At 48.0% G+C, this 17,922-nt stretch overlaps 1 protein-coding gene across 2 annotated transcripts in view; it reads right to left on the bottom strand.

The window, feature by feature from the left end:
- RIPK2 (receptor interacting serine/threonine kinase 2) overlaps nt 1–17,922 on the bottom strand; it is a 155,418-nt gene that overhangs the window by 68,858 nt on the left and 68,638 nt on the right. For both annotated transcript variants that reach the window (XM_029591619.1, XM_029591620.1), the window contains one exon: nt 3,974–4,131. In XM_029591619.1, coding sequence (XP_029447479.1) covers nt 3,974–4,131 — 158 coding nt within the window. The remainder of the gene's footprint in view (nt 1–3,973; nt 4,132–17,922) is intronic.

Here is a 17,922-nt window from a genome sequence, read left to right as displayed (position 1 = left end):
ACTAAAGGAACTAAAAAAATGAAATTACTGATCTATAGTTAAAATTTGTAACCTATCATTAAAATCATCCATTGTACCTGAAGACTGGAGGGTGGCCAGTGTAACCCCAATATTAAAAAAAGGCTCCAGGGGCAATCCGGGTAACTATAGACCAGTGAGCCTGACTTCAGTGCCGGGAAAAATAGATCAAAATCATAGAGCATATAGAAAGGTTTAATGGAACACAGTCAACATTGATTTACCCAAGGGAAGTTTTGCCTAACAAATCTGCTTCATTTTTTTGAAGGGGTTAATAAACATGTGGATAAAGGTAAACCGGTAGATGTAGTGTATTTGGATTTTCATAAGGCGTTTGACAAAGACCCTCATGAGAAGCTTCTAAGAAAACTAAAAAGTCATGAGATAGGAGGCAATGTCCTTTCGTGGATTACAAACTGGTTAAAAGACAGGAAACAGAGAATAGGATTAAATGGTCAATTTTCTCAGTGGAAAAGGGTAAACAGTGGAGTGCCTCAGAGATCTGTACTTGGACCAGTGCTTTTCAATATATATATATATATATATAAATGATCTGGAAAGGAATACAACGAGTGAGGTTATCAAATTAGCGGATGATACAAAAGTATTCAGAGTAGTTAAATCACAAGCGGATTGTGATACATTACAGGAGGAACTTGCAAGACTGGAAGATTGGGCATTCAAATGGCAGATGAAATTTAATGTGTACAAGTGCAAGGTGGTGTATATAGGGAAAAATTACCCATGCTGTAGTTGCACAATGTTAGGTTCCATATTAGGAGCTACCACCCAGGAAAAACGATCTAGTCGTCATAGTAGATAATAAATTGACTGCTGCAGTGTGCTGCAGCAGTCAAAAAAGCAAACAAAATGTTAGGAATTATTAGGGAGGGAATGGTGAATAAAATGGAAAATGTCATAATGTCTCTGTATCGCTCCATGCTGAGACCGTACCTTGAATACTGTGTACAATTCTGGTCGCTGCATCTCAAAAAAGATATAGTTAACTGCAGAATGTACAGAGAAGGGTGACAAAAATGATAAAGGGGATGGAATGGCTCCCCTCTAAAGAAAGGCTAAAGAGGATAGGGCTGATCAGCTTAGAGAAGAGATGGCTGAGGGGGGATATGATAGAGATCTATAAAATCATGAGAGGTCTAGAACAGGTAAATGCGAATCGGTTATTTACTCTTTTGGATAAGGTCTAGGGGGCACTCCCTGAAGTTAGCAAGTAGTACATTTAAAACAAATCTGAGAAAATTCTTTTTCTTTCAATGCACAGTTAAGTTGTGGAATTTGTTGCCAGGTGATGTGGTTAGTGCAGTTAGTGTAGTTAGGTTTAAAAAAGGTTTGGGATAAGTTCTTAGAGGAGAAGTCCATTAACTGCTATTTATCAAGATGACTAATGCCTGAATTATAAAACCCTGCGCGCTTAAAATTTGGGGGTTAAGTGTGTAGCCGGGCCTGCACGCATCACGCGCATTTTCTAAATTGCCCAGCCATGTGTGTAACCCCCGATACTCGCAGAAGTGCCGGGTTAACTAGACAGAGCAGGCCGGGGGTGTGATCTGGGTGGGGGCAGCCAGCCAGCACATGGAGTTTATTTCTGCTCCTGAGGAGCAGTAAGTATAAAAACAAAAAAACTGGGTATAGCTAGGGTAGATTTAGGGATCAGGGAGGATGTGCGCATGTTATAAAATAGCCGCATCCATGTGCGTGCGCCGGGAACCTCGCACACACGGACGCGCACGTGGGCCTTTTAAAATCTACCCCTTAGGGAATAGCCACTGCCATTACTGATATTAGTAGCGTAGAATCTACTTAATGTTTCAGGTACTTACAGGTTCCTGTAACCTGGATTGGCCACAGTTGGAAACAGGATGCTGGACTTGGTCTGACCCAGTATAACAACTTCTTATGTTCTTATGTCCTTATGTTCTCTCTTCCCTATCCAGCCAGATCCCAGCACTCTCTGTTCCCTTGCTGCCCCTCCCTTCTAAACAAATTCCTGCACTCATCCACCCCTCTCCAGCATGAAAACAGTACTCCCTCCTCTATCTCCCAACCTGAGCCCAGCACTCTTCCTCCCACCTCATCCCAACTCTAGTACTCTTTCCTTCCCTTCTCCAGCCTGACCCTAGCACTTTCTTTCTTTCTCCACCCCGCTTTTCCTCCCTCAGAAGCCTGACCTCAACACTCTTCCCTTTCCCACCTCCTACGTATGCAGCTGCAGGTTAATTTATTTAGGGCAATATCTTTCATCTGTGTAAACTTGGAGTTTCCACAGTACAGGGGCTGAATACTTATGCAAGCAGCATTTTTCAATTTTTTATTTTATTTTACAAATAAATGCCAAGAAATAATGAATTGTGACTGAAAATTTACTTTAAAAGCAAACTGGTTTTCAATAAACATATTGAAGCGGATTTTAAAAGGGTTACACATGTATATTATGTGCGTAACCGCGAGTACCTGCTCCTGCACGCGCAGAGCCTATTTTGCATAGACTCAGTGACGTGCGCAAGCCCCGGGACGCGCATATGTCCCGGGGCTTGAAAAAAGGGGCGGAGAGTGGGCGGGGCAGTCTGTGGGCAGGGTGTGGGAGGGACTGAGGCCTCCTGCACAGCGCAACTTGAACAACAAAGGTTAGGGGGGGTTTTAGGTAGGGCTGGGGGGCAGGTTAGGTAGGGGAAGGGAGGGGAAGGTAGGGGGGGTGGAAGGAAAGTTCCCTCCGAGGCCGCTCCTATTTCGGAGCGGCCTCGGAGGGAACAGGGAACAGGGAAAGCCATCGGGGCTCGGCGCACGCAAGGTGCACAAGTGTGCACCCCCTTGCATGCGCTGACCCCGGATTTTATAACATATGTGCATGGCTGCACGCACATGTTATAAAATCGGGCGTAGATTTGTGCGCGCTGGGTTGCATGCACAAATCTACGCTGTGCGTAGCTATTAAAATCCGGCCCATTGCCTGGAACAATTTGTGTACGTGTCATTTGTAAGCCACATAAATCTGCTGATCTTTTAGTGGGATGAATACTTTTGCAAGCCACTGTATATCATTTTCCTGGGCTTTTCTTAGATACCTCATGATCAACGTTTTGTAAGAACTTGAAGATAGGGTCGCTTGCACTTGTAAATGGAATGATATCTTCAGTATGATTTGAGATTTCATAGTAAGTTTTTGAAACAAACATCTTCTGAACACATATTTATTTGGGGATCTTATGTGATCTTGTGGAAATTCACTTTGGGAAAGGACTATTTAAGTTTTTGTTGAGTGCATAATGATTAAATAATATAAACCAATGCTTCATTAAAGAACTTGGAAGCACTGACTTATGTATGAACATGCACTTTTCATTTTATCTGCCAAAAAACATCTTGAAAAACATTTTATTTGAAAATTTATGAACCTATGAATTTTGTGTGGAAATTATATTTTGAATTTTTTTAGGTATAGTTCCCATATACATCAAGGTAAGTAATAGCAGTGGAACAACCAGACCAACACAGTTAAATGTAGGTAATAGAGAAGACTCATAAAGGATCACATTGTATAAAAATTCTTCAAAGTTTCAAAAAAATGTTTTACTTTTTAATGGAAAGCCATATCGTTATGCTTCATATATGCTTCATACTGATTTTCAGTGCTAACATGCTAAATTTGTCCAGGGGAAGCCAACCATACTAAATTTAATCAGTCAATTTTTGACTGACTAGATTAGGTGAATATTCAGCTGATAACCTAGCCATTGAAGTCCCACTCAATATTCACCTTAAGGTAACTGGCTAAGATTAACTGGGTATCTTACCCATTCAGCAGGTCTTTCAATAACTCCTTCTTAATAAATCAGGTCTAAGTCCTTTGATAGAAAAAACCCCCGAAACACTCTTTCCTCAGAAGATTGCAGTTCACTTGGTCTGAGTCAAGAAAGGTAGATGTGATACATCTTACCTGTATATATCATGCTTTACACTTGCACGTGCATTCTTATTGGGCTCATAGTGCTCTGGAGGCATGTAGATAATAGTTCCTCCTCCTGGAACAGGTTTCTCACCAAATGATTTTGACAATGATAACATGCGCCATTTTGATAGTCCAAAGTCAGCAATCTAGAAGAGATGGATGCAAAGATGAAAAATAAGTCATTCTGTGGCAGCTATCTCAGAAGCATGTTGTAGTGGGGAAGAAGGTTATTAAAATTGTGGTACAGTTTTGGTTTCCAAGCTATTTCAGAGGGAAAAAATCTTTTTTTCCAAAAATAAAATAATACTGTTTCGAACTATTACTCCATATTCCTTTTTAGTGTGAAACAGCAATCAGTGGCGAACCCTTAGACAATTGTGGATGCAACTTTCAAATTTCCTGCACATCTGCAAAATTCCCAGGTACTTTGCACTAATTCTCTATGTGAAATTATGCATTTAGTTTCACTGTGAACATTGCCTAAGGAAAAAGTATTCACTTACATCTGTACTGCTTTTTGTGCGCAAATTTTCCCAAACAAAAATCAGTGCGGGTAAAGCTCTGTTTTACCTGCAGAAATGTTAATGAAAATGGTCCTCTGTGAAGGTAACTTGCAAACTGTGCACAGAGCTAGAAAGTATGTGGATAATTTTCACGCACAGACTTTATGTCAATTTTCAAAAGGAAAATGTTCCCTTTGAAAACTGGGTTGGAAAAAGTGCACATGCAAATCTGCACCTGTTATTTTTACGTGTACTTTTTTCCAGTGAGATTATGTTTATGCATGCACGCAACTGCATTAGTACGTGTACACGTGCTAACCCTTCCCTGATTCTGCCCCCCCGGTAGCACATCCTCTGTCTGTATATAGAAAATACGCATGTACTGGCACCATGTGTGCACTTTTATGTGCAGATAGGGCAGGTGGAGTTCAAAGATCCTATTTGGCACATAAAACACTGTTTTACCGAAGGAAATGCCTTTGAAAATTTCCTTCTATAAGTGTTGCCCAACCCTCTCCTGGAGGCACACCTATCTAGTCAGGTTTTCAGGAGTGCCACAATGAATATGCATGAGACAGATTTGAACACATCGGGTGTCCAGCCAGAAGGAACTGGAAGCACAGGGATGTTTTGTAATGTACTTTAGAGATCCTTGTCAGAGAGCCAGTTAGGATGAAAGCAGCAACCACAGATAGGTGTGGCCCTTCTTATTTCACTAACCTGTTAGCTTCTATCTTCCCTTGCAGCATACGCTCAGAAGAGAGCTGGTATATTGCTGGTAGTTCCTTCTGTGAAAGAGGTCCATTTAGGCGTGACAAGATTTCACACTGTCTCTATTATGGGTGCTACTCTCTGGAATGCTCTTCTGGATTCCATTTGTCTATTAGATGACTTTATGATTTTCTGGAAACAGCTTAAAGCTTTATTATTCCAGGAGGCCTTTGGTTGTTTGCAGGGTTGGGGTAAGAGAGAATGTCTGGCGAGTGATTTCTGGATTCTTTGTGTGAATTTATTGTTTGTGTTCTATAATTTTACTTACCTATTGTAATCAGTTTAGCACTGCTGTTTTTGGTTTGTTTTTTTTTAGTATGTGTACATAAGAGCATGAGTGTTACACGATTCCTGCCTGCGGAGCTACCCTCCGCGAGCAGGCCTCTCACCTCAGATGCCGTGCTGCCTTCCTGCGGCAGGGAGCCACCGGGCCTGCCACTCCTCCGCAGCCCGAGTTGTGTGCTAGCCTTCACCCATGCGGTTGGGGGACCGCTGACTGTCTGCCCTCCCTCTGTGGCGGGGCTGACGTCATCGGGAGCTATTCCTTGTGGCTGGTGCTGCCGCCAAGTTCCCTTCCGTGCAGCCGGGGTGAGCCACTGCCGTTCCGCTGATGTCCGCGGCCTGGAGGCCACTTCTGGGGCCTGCCGGCCTGCCTCCATGGCCACGAGCCGCGATGTCACTGATGGGGTCCTCGTCCGGCAGCCTGGAGGCTGCCCCGAAGCCTGCCTGCTACTTTTGCCCTCTGTGCGGCCGGTGGCCACTGTACACGGTTCTGCTTCCTCCAGGCCCTGTTCTTAGGGGCCAGCAAGCGCCTCTTCTCTTCATTTAAAGGGCCCGCGGCCGGATATGACTCGGGCTCCACCTGATGACAACTTCCTGCTTCAGCCCTATAAGAAGGCTTCTTCTTCAGTTGTTCCTGGCCTTCGGATCGGGTTCCACAGTCGTCTGTGTCTTCTGACCGGTCCAGGTCCTCCGTGGTCTTCTTCTGCTTTGACGGCTTCGTCTCTATGCTCTGGATGTCTTTCGTTCATGTCTTCAGTCGTCTCCATGTTCCGGATGTCTTTCGTCCAGGTCTTCAGTCGTCTCCATGTTCCAGATGTTCTTCGTCCAGATGTCTTTGTGTCCCCGGTGCCTGATGTTCTGGTCTTCTGTTGTCTCGATGTTCCTGATGTCCTTGCCTTCGTCTCTGCCTCCATGCCTTGGTTCCCTAGTGTCCACCTTCCTGGCGTACCGCTGTCGTGGTCCGTGACCAGTCCCACGGGTGGGCTGTGTAGGGCCCCTCACGGTACAAAGCCATCCTCATCTCCACAGCGCAACCCTCTGGAAGACTTCCTGCTTCAGTCCATTGTTTTTAATCCTTGAGAATTGAATCCTGCTTCAGAGTTGTCCCAGTCTTCAGAACCTACTGCAACCTGCGTTAGTCTCTGAACTTGCCCTGAGTTCGGCGTGGTCCGCGACCAGTCCTGAGGGGGGCTGTGTAGGGCACGCCCCAGTGCAGGCCTCTTCAGTGGCTTCGTCATGTTCCGGTATCAGCTTCCACTATTCCTCCTGGAGTACTGCCTTGAGCCCAGCGTGGTCCGCGACCAGTCCCGCGGGTGGACTGTGTAGGGCGCGCTGCATCGCAGTCTCGCACCAGTTCTTGATCCTGTTTCAGCCTTCGTCTACAGTGTTCTTGCTTCAGCCTTCGTCTACAGTGTCCTCGCTTCAGTCCTCGTTTACAGGGTCCTCGCTTCAGTCCTCATCTTCAACGTCCTCGCTTCAGTCTTCGTCCAAAGTCTTCTGTGTTCTAAGGACTCCGTCTGCCCTCATCCTCTGTCCGGCCTGCCACCTCTTGCCGTACCCAGCGGCAGGTCTGAAAGGGCTTGGAACAGTCGGAGGACTGTTCATCGATCAACATTGCATTGTTGGTCATCCTGGGGCGTGCAGATCCGGTAGAGCGTCAGACCTTGTACCCTAGTCCTTGCTTCAGCTTGTCCTGCTTTCGTTACCCATGCTCGCACCATGTCACCTCCCACGGTGTGGCTTGGGGCTCCTCCCTGGGTCATGCCATGGCACAGGAGCTCACATCACCTGCTTTAGAGATGACCGCGCCTCCGTGCCTCGGAGTGTAACAGCTACCGGTGGTCGTACTTGTAACAAGACCTGAAGGCCACTGTGCCCTCGGGTCGTAACAGGATCCAAAGGCCTCATGCCCTCGGTCCCTACAGCTGCCGGAGGTCACGCTCGTAACAATGAGAGCATAAGACTTGCCATACTGGGTCAGACCAAAGGTACATCAAGCCCAGTATCCTTTATCCAACAGTGGCCAAGCCAGGTCACAACTACCTGGCAGGATTCCAGGGGATAGTTTCCAAGCTGCTTATCCCAAAGAATAAGAAGTGGATTTCTGCAACACTCCCTTAATAATGGTTAATTGACTTTTCCTCCAGGATCTTGTCCAAACCTTTTTTTTAATGCAGTTATACAAATAGCTTTCACCACATCCTCTGACAACAAATTCCAGAGCTTAAGAATCCATTGAGTAAAAAAATGTTTTCTCGTATTAGTTTTAAATTACCCAGTAACTTCATTGTGGGTCCCCTGGTCTTTGTACTTTTGGAAAGAGTAAACAACTGATTAAATATTTGTAAACAAATAAATAAATTGGGAGACACAGCTGAGGCTAATTACATAATTACTGCAGAATATCAGTGTGTCTCTTAACAGACAGATAGAAAGAGAGAGAGACACACACACGCAGAAAGAGACAAGAGGGGAGAGGACTGACCCAGACCCAGAAGCAGAGAAGCCCGCAATCTGCAAAGGCATAGTTGGGGAGTGGGTTCCACACAGTCCTGGGGAACTGGGCTGACCTCTGTGGGGAAGTACCAATGTATCCTGATACAAGCCATTGCTTAGAGATTATTTGAATCTGCAATAGTACTTTGGGGAAGTAGGTTCTATAGAGCCCTGAGAAATTGGGCTAAACTTCAGGGGATTACCAGTGTATCTCTCTAAGGGGTTTCAGGACAGGAACTGAAAGCTATGAGTATGACTTAGATACTGATGCAGGGAATAAAGTTGTTTTCTTGGCAAGTGGCTGGTTCTGAGCAGTGTGCTCAGGAGAAACATTGTTAGGATTTGTGGGTTTCGTGGACCCTTGGCCCAACGTGAAGGTTATTACAGCCTGAGGGGAGGAGACCCACAGGTCTATACCGTCGGGAGGCAAAGTAAGCTGCAGCAGGGAACACGGCAGTAGTTCAGTAGAGGGGATGTTCTGCGTCAATACTACGTGATCGCAGACTAGACCAGAGTTGTGCCATGAGGCAGACCCCAAGTAGCGGGGAGCACAAGGACAGGGTCTACTGTAGGCGAGAGCCAAGACTGTCCCAAGGGGCGGCACAGCGTAGTAACAGAGTCTCTGGTATGATGACGTAGGCTGCCCCGAGGAGCGTGAAATGGAAGCAAATCACTCGTGTAGAGATGTAGGCACTGCCCCGAGGAGCGGGGAAGTATGGAGCAAGTCGCTGATGTAGAGACATAGGCACTGCTCCGAGGAATGGGGAAGTGCGGTGCAAGTGTGGTGCAAGTCGCTGATGCAGAGACGTAGGCACTACCCCAAGCAGCGGGGAAGAGCAGAGTCAAGTCTCAGGTGGTAAGGCAGATACTACCCCGAGGAGTGGGGAGCGTAAAGTAGGATTCTCAGCAAGGCAGTTCTCAAGGCAATCCCGAGGAGCAGGAAGGCCAGCAGGCAGGACCTCTGGAGAGGCACAGGGACCATCCCAAGGAGCGGGGAAGTCTGGAGACAAGTCTCCCAAGGAAGCACACGCAGGCTGCCAAGCAGCAGGTACCTGAGCCAGAGTCCAAAACTGCAGGGAGATCCAAGTGAGGCACCAATGTCCGAGAAGACAGGAACAAGTACCAGTAGGTGATGGAACTCCTTGCCAAGTGGCTTAGCGTGGGCCAAGGGAGGTACTTATAAATCCCAGCTTGTGATGTCATCAATCGGGGACGCCCCAGAGCTTCTTGCCATAGCATCTTTAAAGACAGACTCGGTGGCGCATGTGCCTAGGAAGGCCCGAAGGAGGCATGGAGGTCAGTGGCGTCCCCGCCGTCATGAGAAGTCTTGGGAGGCAGATGGCATGGGGAAGCAGTAGCTAGCCACAGCCATGAGTTTGCCCGGAGAGGAGAGCAAGGCAGCACATGATGTGAGTTGGGTTGGCGGTGGCTGCTTGTGGCTGATGGTCATAACAGTGCCCCCCTTCCTAGGGCCCCCCCGGGGGTTTGGGTTTTCGAGGATGTGTGGCATGGAACTGCTTGATGAGATCCTTATCAAAGATATTGGTGGCAGGCTCCCAACTGTTCTCTTCTGGCCCCAAACCCTCCCAAGACAGGAGGTTCTCCCACTTTTTTCCATCTTTCCTCACATCAATGACGTCTTGAACCTGGTATGTCATGTCCGCCTTGACCTTTGTCAAGCTGCTTCGTGGTTTTCCACAGTTGATGCAATTCCTGGGTGGTTGACTGGGCCGCTGGTGAAGGAACGGATAGTGGGAGCGGAAGCGGTGGCAGAGACTGACACCCAGAGATCACTTGGAATGGAGATGAGCTGGTGGATGCGGGCTGATGTGAATTTAGGACGAACTCTGCCCAGGGAAGGAGGTCAGTCCAATCATTCTGCCATAGATTGACATAGGCCCGCAGAAATTGTTTCAGAATCCTATTGGTTCTCTATATTTGTCCATTGGCCTGGAAGTGATAAGCCGAAGTGAAATCCAAGGAGATGTTAAACTTCTTGCAGAGAGATCTCCAAAACCAAGCAGTAAATTGGATGGTCCAAGAGGATATGTTTGGGAAGGCTGTGGAGCTGGAACACATGATGGATAAACAATTTTGCCAGCTGCGGTGTCGAAGGGAGTCCAGGTAGAGCCACGAAGTGGGCCATTTTTGAAAAACGGTCGATGGTGACCCAAATGGTGTTGTTACCACCGGAGGAAGGAAGATCCACGATGAAATCTGTCGCGATATGGGTCCATGGCTCACATGGAACAGGCAGCGGTTGTAAGAGTCCTCACGGGCATCCCACTGGAGGCTTATGGTGGGCGCAGGTGGGACAAGACTCAACATAGGTGTTGTGTTTGTGGCATTGTGTGGACCCTTAGTTGCAGTGGAGATGACTCCTCCCATGGGAAGGGACCCCGTGGGGAACCACAGTGATAGGCTAAACGCAGAGAGCAGACACTTGTTGGTGGAAAGCTTTATTGTACTGCTGTAGATAGATGGCATGAGGCAGGAAGGAAAGGCACTGGAGTCCGGTAAGGTGCCAATACGTTCTGACAGTCTCAGATGTAGAAGTCTCACCCAGATGTTCAATGTAGGTAGGAACCCGCGGTGTGGGATAAGCCGAGCCTGGTGGGTGGAGTTGGAGAACCGGATCATAAAAGTATTCACTGGAATGTAGTGTAAGCATCTTCCTGGTAGTGAAGATGGTGGGACTGAAGGTCTGTGGTGCAGGATACTTAGACTGGTAGGCCCTCAAAGAGCGAGTATCTGATAGGCCAGAGATCCTGAAATGAAATAAGAGAGATAGACCCCCGAGGAGCGGTTGTCTAATTAGTAGAGGCCCTGAAGGGTGGATGAAAGTGAGGGACCCCCGAGGAGTGGGTGCCTACAGCTTCTAAATGGAGTGAGGCCCTGGAGTGTAGAGCAGCGTCTAAGCGTGCAGCTTTGAACAGTCAGAGTAGCTAAACCGAAGTCTTTGCTAACTCAAAGGTGGATGCGTAACGGAGGCTTTAAATACCCAGAATTATTGACATCATGCAGTGGGGATGCCCCCGAAGTTCCCGCCATGACGCGTATTTGAGCGAAGGAGATGTGCGCGCATGCACCCTAGGAGGCCACGGGAATAAGCATGGCGGACTGGGATGCCCATGCTGAGCTGGAGACGCTGAGGCCCTCGGCACTCAGCACCGGAAGCAGTCATCTTGCCCAAGGAGGAGGAAAAGGGAAGAAAAGAGGTAAGGCAGAGCGGTCGCAGCAACAATAGGCCTGTGTGTCTTCCTTCATGGTAGGCCACCACTAAAACCGCTGGAGTGTAGAGAGAGTTCTAGACTGCCCTGGGTGTCCTGCAGTCAGGGAGTTGTGAGTCCAATGGAGAACCCTCCGGCGTAATTGACAAGAGACCACCATCTTCCCAGGTGGCACCGGAAAAGTGGTGGAAAGAAGGACTTTGGCAGGGTCATCAACGATGAATGGGCATCTGGGATCTGGATGGCAGAGACACGGCTCTTAGAGAAAGGCAATTTTGAGATCCTGGAAGGCGGTCATGGCTTCGGGCGACCACTGGGAAGGATTGGCCCCCTTGCGAGTCATGGCCGTAAGTGGAGCGGTCAGTGTGGAATAATGGTGAATAAAAGCCCGATAGTATTTGGCAAAGCCAAGGAATCTCTGTAAGGCCTTGAGGCCCATAGGATGAGGCCAATCGCGAATACTTTTCAACTTCTGGGGATCCATTCTGAACCCTTGACTGGCAACCACGTTGCCAAGGAAAGGGACGGCCTCCTGCTTGAAAGAACACTTTTCAAGTTTGGCATAAAGTTGATTGTGTCGTAGTCGCTAGAGGACGCGAGAAACATCATGGCGATGGCTCTGTAGGTCCTGGGAGAACACCAAAATGTTGTCAAGATACACCACCACACATTGGTATAACATATACCTGAAGACCTCATTCATCAAATTCTGGAAGACTGCAGAGGCATTGCAAAGGCCAAATGGCATCACAAGGTATTCAACATGGTTATTAAACGAGGTCTTCCATTCGTTGCCTTTGCGGATATGAACCAAATTATAGGCACCCCTGAGGTCTAATTTGGAGAAGATCTTTGCCTCCTAAAGCCTGTCAAACAGCTCAGAAATCAAAGGCAATGGGTAGCGATCTTTTATGGTGATCTCGTTCAGGCCTAGATGCAGGGACGGAGCGAGCTGTCTTTTTCCCTACAAAGAAAAAACCTGCTCCAGCGGGAGACTTGGAGGGTCGAATGAAGCCTTTAGCCAGGTTCTTGCGGATGTACTCCAACATGGCCTGAGTCTCTGTGAGCGGCAAGGTCTATCAACAAGTCCAGGGATGCTGGCAGTTCCCGAGCCGCCAACTCATCTTTGATCCGGGAAATCAGTCCTTCGAGAAAAATGGACCGTAAGCAATCTGTCCCAATGATGTTCTGACGACAAGGTCCTGAATTCTATGACATAGTCAGTTATTGGCCGGGTGCCCTGTTGAAGGTGGAGAAGAGAGAACTCAAGAACATAAGAAATTACCATGCTGGGTCAGACCAAGAGTCCATCAAGCCCAGCATCCTTTTTCCAACAGAGGCCAAACCAGGCCACAAGAACCTGGCAAGTACCGAAACACCAAGAAGATCCCATGCTACTGATGCAGTTAATAGCAGTGGCTATTCCATAAGTCAACCTGATTAATAGCAGTTAATGAACTTCTCCTCCAAGAACTTATCCAAACCTTTTTTGAACCCAGCTACACTAACTGCACTAACCACATCCTCTGGCAACAAATTCCAGAGCTTAACTGTGCATTGAGTGAAAAAGAATTTTCTCCAATTAGTCTTAAATGTGCTTCTTGTTAACTTCATGGAATGCCCCCCTAGTCCTTCTATTATCCAAAAGTGTAAATAACCAATTCACATCTGCTTGTTCAAGACCTCTCATGATCTTAAAGACCTCTATTATATCCCCCCTCAGCCATCTCTTCTCCAAGATGAACAGCCCTAACCTCTTCAGCCTTTCCTTACAGGGGAGCTGTTCCATCCCCTTTATCATTTTGGTTGCCCTTCTCTGTACCTTCTCCATCACAACTATATCTTTCTTCAGATGCAGCGACAAGAATTGTACACAGTATTCAAGGTGCGGTCTCACCATGGAGGGATACAGAAGCATTATGACATTTTCTGTTTTATTAACCATTCCCTTCCTAATAATTCCTAACATTCTGTTTGCATTCCTAACATTCTGTATCTTTTGCCAGGATCATCGAAGATGGAGCGGAATAGCGCAAGAAACCCAGGCAGATCACGAAGAACCGGGTCTGCACTTCCCACAGGGGTGACTCCCAGGCTAAGGCCTTGCCATCTAGGAGGGAAAGGATGTAGGTAACCTTGGTAAAGTTGACAACCTTAAGCCCGACCGCCCAGCCATCATACTTGGCGACTTCAATCTCCACGTAGACGCCAGTCCGATCACCGCGGCATGTGAAACCCTATTGATCACTCTTAAAGCCCTAGGTTATAGACAGCTCATCACTACACCCACACACAGAGCTGGTCATACCCTTGACCTCCTCTTTGTTAACTCCCTCATCTCAGCATCCAACACCCCCTCCACCACCCCCATCCCTTGGTCAGACCACTTCATTGTCAATGCCTCCCTCTCTACCAACATCACTACCAACACATCACAATCACAGAACAAAACCATATCCTTTCGTAAAACATGCCCCTCAGAGGAACTCGCCCTTGCACTTGAAAATGCAACCAAGAACCTTGACCTCTCCAATCCAGATACAGCCTTACATTCATGGAATAACATCACAAGCACTATAGCTGATGAACTCTGCCCAACTGTACACAAAGAAATCCCCCTTTCATCGAGAGAAAAACAACCCTGGTATACCAACCAGTTAAAGAAGGCAAAGCAGGACCTCAGATCCAAGGAACGCATTTGGCGCAGACAACCCTCTCCTACTCATAAAGCTATATACAAACAGACCCTGCACAACTACCGCCAAGCCACCCTCCAAGCCAAACGTGACTTCTATTCCTCCAAAATTCATTGCTACCAATTCAACCCCAAAGCCCTTTTCTCCTATGTTGCTGATCTTACTAAATCCCCTACCCCCATCTCCCACGAAGGAAATACCGACACAAAATGTGAAGAAATCGCAAGGTATTTCCAGACCAAAATCAACAGCATCCTTCAGCGCCTCCCCTCCAAACCCTCCCCCACACTTCCTCCTACCAGTAATACCAGGCACCTCCTTGAGTCCCTTGAACACACTTCCACCCTAGAGATAGAATCTATCCTAAAAAAGATGAGACCGGCCTCTCACATAGCAGACTCAATCCCCTCTAAATTCCTCCTCTCCATACCCGCCACTATTGCCAAACCCATAGCAAACATAATTAACTGCTCGCTAACCTCCGGCAAAGACCCAGACCCCCTTAAACTAGCTGTAGTCAAACCCCTCCTAAAAAAAACCCACTCTTGATCCCACGACCCCAGCAAATTACAGACCCATTTCCAACCTCCCTCTTATATCCAAGATCCTCGAGAAGGTAGTCAACATCCAACTCACTGACTTCCTTGAGGACCACAATATCCTACACCCCTCACAATTTGGCTTCCGTAAAGGTCGTAATACTGAAAATCTCCTTTTAGCTATCTCTGACACTCTCCTCATAGGCATGGACCAAGGGAAATCATACCTCCTGGCCATCCTAGACATCTCTGCCACCTTTGACACTGTTAACCACCAAATCCTGCTTTCCAGGCTGGCAGAAATAGGCGTCACTGGCACTGCTCTATCTTGGTTCTCCTCCTATCTTAACCACAGAGAATACGTTGTACAAATCGATAAATGTACCTCTTCAAATATCCCACTCACACAAGGCGTCCCCCAAGGATCCTCCCTCTTTTCCACACTCTTCAATATCTATCTTCTCCCCCTCTGCCAACTTCTCTCCGACCTAGGGCTGACTTTCTTCCTGTATGCTGATGATGTCCAAATCATCATCCCCATTCAAACTACCCTCAAGGCATCCCTTCAATACTGGGAATCCTGCCTCTCCACCATCAACTCCCTATTGGCCAATCTCCACCTGGCACTCAATGCAGATAAAACTGAAATCCTCGTCATCTCCAATCAACCAGAGCACACCTCCCGCCCCACTGCTCCCACCCCCACCATAACCCACTCACCTACATCCAATGTAAGAGACCTAGGAATCCTACTTGATCAACACCTCAATTTCAAGCCACACATCAAGTCCCTAATAAAAGGAGGCTTCTACAAACTTCACATACTTAAAAAACTGAAACCACTCCTCCATGCACATGATTTCCGTTTAGTCCTGCAGTCCACTATCCTTTCCAAACTAGATTACTGCAATTCCCTTCTGTTAGGCCTCCCTGCATCTACTATCAAACCCCTACAAATCCTTCAAAATGCGATGGCAAGAATTACCACCAATACCCGTAAGACTGAACACATAACCCCCATACTTAAGGACCTGCACTGGCTACCCATCCCATACCGCATTAAATATAAAACCCTTACCATCCTGCACAACGCCCTCCATAAAAACAATCCCGCCTGGCTTAAAGACATGCCACACTTCCGTACCTCCAATCGACCCACCAGAAATGCCCTCGCAGGCACCCTGCACACCCCACCTCTCAAAACCGCACACCTCTCCAACACCAGAGAAAGAGCATTTACCATAGCCGGCCCCACCCTCTGGAATTCACTTCCCCATTACCTGCGACTTGAGCCGTCCTTACAGTCCTTCAAAAAAGGCATCAAGACTTGGCTGTTCAGGCAAGCCTACCCAGATACCAATCAAACCTAGCCCACTCCCTATCTCTTCCATCACCGTCCTCCTTCCTTTTCACCCCTCTCCAGCCTTCCCTCTCCCCCCCAGCCCACACTCCCTGCCCCTTAATTTCCCCCTACCCCCTGCCTCCGCCTCCCTCCCGCCCCCCCCCCTTTTGAACTCTTCATTGCCAAAGCCTTAACCCTAACAAGTAATTACACTATTGATTTATTGTAAATAAGTACCTCGCCTTAACTTATAATTTTAGAACCCAGTTACAATTATGTTCCTTTTATTATATTGCTCAATTATTGATTGTTACTCTCTCTCCTTCTGCCCTATCCTTTCTTGCTGCGCTTCCCCTGCCCCCCTCTCACCCTCTTATTGCCTGCTCCCCCTCTCCCCCCCCCCCCCTGTTCTTTGTATTTTCTACCTGCTTCAGTTTTTTGTAAACCGGCATGATATGCCATATGAATGTCGGTATATTAAAAGTTTCATAAATAAATAAATAAATAAATAAATAAAATAAGCCAGTTGCAGGCAGAAGTGCATATTACACTGATTCAGGAACCCCCTGCACACAAGAGGATTCCCAGAAAATCATGGAGGTGCCGGTAAGGGCACTGTAGGCCGAGGAAACGGCATGGAGGTGGAAGAGTTGAGATTGTGAGATGTCATGGTGGTAATCACTGCGGCATCTAAACAAGTGCTCAAATTATCAATGGCTGCTGCTGCTAGTTTTTCCAGGAACTTTTGTTGCTCACTTATTCTTTATGCCAGGCCACGGATGGCCTGGATAGCTGAGACCTCTGCCGGGTTCATGGACTTGCCAATCTGTTAGGATTTGTGGATTTCATGGAACCTTGGCCCGAGTTGAAGGTTGTTACAGCCTGAGGGGAGGAGCCCCACAGGTCTACACCATCAGGAGGCGAGGTCAGCTGCAGCAGGGAACACGGCAGTAGTTCAGTAGAGAGGACGTTCTGCGTCACTACCCCATGATCGCAGACTAGACCAGAGTTGTGCCGTGAGGCAGACCCCGAGGAGAAGGGAGCGCAAGGACAGCATCTACTGTAGGTGAGAATGGAGTCTGTCCCGAGGGGCGGGACAGTGTAGTAACAGAGTCTCTGGTATGATGATATAGGGGCTGCCCCGATGAGTGGGAATCGCAGAGTCAGTCTTTGCAGTAGTGACGTAGGCTGTCCCGAGGAGCAGGAAGCGGGAGCAAGTCACTCGTGTAGAGACATAGGCACTGCCCTAAGGAGTGGGTAAGTGCGGAGCAAGTCGCTGGTGCAGAGATGTAGGCACTGCCCCAAGGAGCGGGTAAGAGCAGAGTCAAGTCTCAGGTGGCAAGGCAGATACTATCTTGAAGAGCGGGGAGCGTAGAGTAGGAGTCTCAGCAAGGTAGTTCTCAAGGCAACCCCGAGGAGTGGGGAGGCCAGCAGGCAGGACCTCTGGAGAGGCGCAGGGACCACCCCGAGGAGCGAGAAAGTCTGGAGACATCTCCCAAGGAAGCGCATGCAGGCCCCCGAGGAATGGTTACCCGAGCCAGAGTCCAGAACCTCAGGGAGATCCAAGTCAGGCACCAACAACTGAGAAGACAGGAACAAGTACCAGTAGGCGATGGAACTCATTGCCAAGTCGCTTAGCATAGGCCAAGGGAGGTGCTTATAAATCCCAGCTTGTGATGTCATCAATCGGGGGATGCCCCAGAGGTTCCCACCATAGCGTCTTTAAAGTGAGACTCAATGGCACGCATGCGCGCCTAGGAAGGCCCAGAGGAGGCATGGAGGTCGGTGGCGTCCCCGCCACCATGAGAAGTCTCGGGAGTCAGTCGGCATGCGGCATGTGGCGGCATGCGGCGGCAGCGGCTAGCCACAGCTGCGAGTTTGCCCGGAGAGGAGAGCAAGGCAGCACATGACATGAGTTTAGTCGGCCGTGGCTGCCCGCGGCTGACGGTCATAACAACCATCAGTGAGTCATGCAGGGCCTTGGCAGTGATCTGGGACACTGGATCACTTTTAAGATATGAGGACAAACTCCAAGATTTAAAATTCCTGCCCTATTCACCAGCTAAAGTTTACCTGAG

The sequence above is a fragment of the Rhinatrema bivittatum genome, chromosome 2, assembly GCF_901001135.1.
Source record: "Rhinatrema bivittatum chromosome 2, aRhiBiv1.1, whole genome shotgun sequence".
Taxonomy (NCBI): Eukaryota; Metazoa; Chordata; class Amphibia; order Gymnophiona; family Rhinatrematidae; genus Rhinatrema; species Rhinatrema bivittatum.
Note: the sequence above shows the minus strand (reverse complement) of the source record. Positions and strands in the feature narration are given on the sequence as shown.